This window comes from Otolemur garnettii, unplaced genomic scaffold, assembly GCF_000181295.1.
Source record: "Otolemur garnettii isolate 467f Iridium unplaced genomic scaffold, OtoGar3 scaffold00077, whole genome shotgun sequence".
NCBI classification, from domain to species: Eukaryota; Metazoa; Chordata; class Mammalia; order Primates; family Galagidae; genus Otolemur; species Otolemur garnettii.
The window spans coordinates 8456511-8458151 of NW_003852472.1; the positions used below are offsets into that span (position 1 = coordinate 8456511).

General features: G+C 32.2%; 1 protein-coding gene across 4 annotated transcripts in view; it reads right to left on the reverse strand.

Moving 5' to 3' along the window:
* RABGEF1 (RAB guanine nucleotide exchange factor 1) overlaps positions 1 to 1641 on the reverse strand; it is a 63434-nt gene that overhangs the window by 27981 nt on the left and 33812 nt on the right. For 2 of the 4 annotated variants that reach the window (XM_023515717.1, XM_023515718.1), the window contains one exon: positions 411 to 577. In XM_023515717.1, coding sequence (XP_023371485.1) covers positions 411 to 577 — 167 coding nt within the window. Of the gene's footprint in view, positions 1 to 410; positions 581 to 1641 lie in introns of all 4 variants that reach the window. The other 2 variants (XM_012807895.2, XM_023515716.1) reach the window with 1 other exon arrangement.

A 1641-nucleotide genomic window follows, 5' to 3' on the forward strand; every position in this document is an offset into this window, starting at 1 on the left:
AAAAAAAAAAAAAAAAGAAAAACCAACAACAGAAAACCCACTAAAATTACTGCTATTACTACTAACAATTGTTACATAGAGTTATAGGTCTACATTGCAGTTTTACAATAATTTATAAGGTCACAAGTAGAAAGGCTTACTACTGAAATATGTAATTCAAGTGGCTTTAGTGTCAGAATTTCCTTGCAAAGATGATCCAAACACCACTGAGTTGCAATGGAAAAATACTAGCTTGTGAATCAGGTTTCAATTTGGTTCAGAGGCTTTTCTTGGGTAACTTAACATCTTTTGGTCTTGATTGATGGATGATTTGGTCTTGATAAAATGACAAAGTTGCACTATATGATAATAACTCTTAACTTTTCCTAAAACCAACACTCTATGTTTTTAAATGATTATACTCAACCTACCCTTTTGTAATGCATTCCTTCCAAAAACAGCTTGGTCTGTTTATAGATTTCTTGGCCTGTCTTGTGGAAGGTCTTGAGAAATTCTATGAACTCCTTAGATACTCTATCCGTTTCAATGCTGGTTTGCCGATTTATGGAAGGACTGGGAGCTTTTGCTTCCTGAATTTCTGCTGAGAAAATTAAACATAGTAAGTTTCATTATAAAAAAGATCCATGCATGGAATTACTTTAAATATCTAACTTAGGGTTTTTAAATTATGTTTAATCAAAGTTAAATTTAAATCAGTTTATGTTTAAATGTTCAGACAACTTTCTTAAAAGGTAAGCTAGATCAATTTGCAAGTAGAGAAACAACATGACCTAAAAGATATTCCCATTCAAATAAAAGTTGCTCTATTATTATTTTCTTAGCCAAAATATATCATACTTTGATCTGTAAATTTAATCATTAGTACAGAAATGGCACTATCTTGAACAATGTTCTCATAGATTGTCTGAATTTATAAAAATAGTTAACAAGTAAAATAACAATAGTAGAAGCACAAAATGTTAGATGACTTAAAAAAAATTTTAGACTACCTTTCCAAATCCCATTTTACTTGCCAAAAAAGGCAAAAGCTAATTTGTTTGTGTGGAGACACCATTCATTTTCTGAGTCACACTGGTCAGAGTAGCACTGAAGGTGACAGACTATACACTAGTGAGACAATGGAAGCAAATAATAACACCATCTAACTGGTTGAATGTACAGTTCTTTCCCCTTTACAAATAAATACACTGAAAAAAAAGAGGACATTTACAGAACAGAGATAAGGATGTAGGAACAGTAAGTACTTTTAGAAAGTATGAACTATCACTGGCTCTCTGATTACATTCTAAACCTCCTGATTTTAAACTTTGCTCTCTAACTGAATATCTATGAGGAATTAAAGTACCTTATACTCTCATGACTTTCTTTTATATACAAAAGAAAGATGATTAAAAAGAAAAAGTATCTTTTTTTAAATTTCAGATTAAGATGATTAGGTTACACTGTTTGTTAGGTAAAGTCAAGTTGTGGTTGTGCCCTTCACCCAGGAGGTGCGCCATAGACCCTTACTTTGTGCCTGTTATCTCATTCCCTCCTCTTCTTCCCCCACCTCGGCCAAGTTTATTGTTTTTCTAAGTTTAATTGTATTTTTCTCTTGTGTGGGTATACATTCGTTCGTCTACCAGTTTCATATTAGTATGC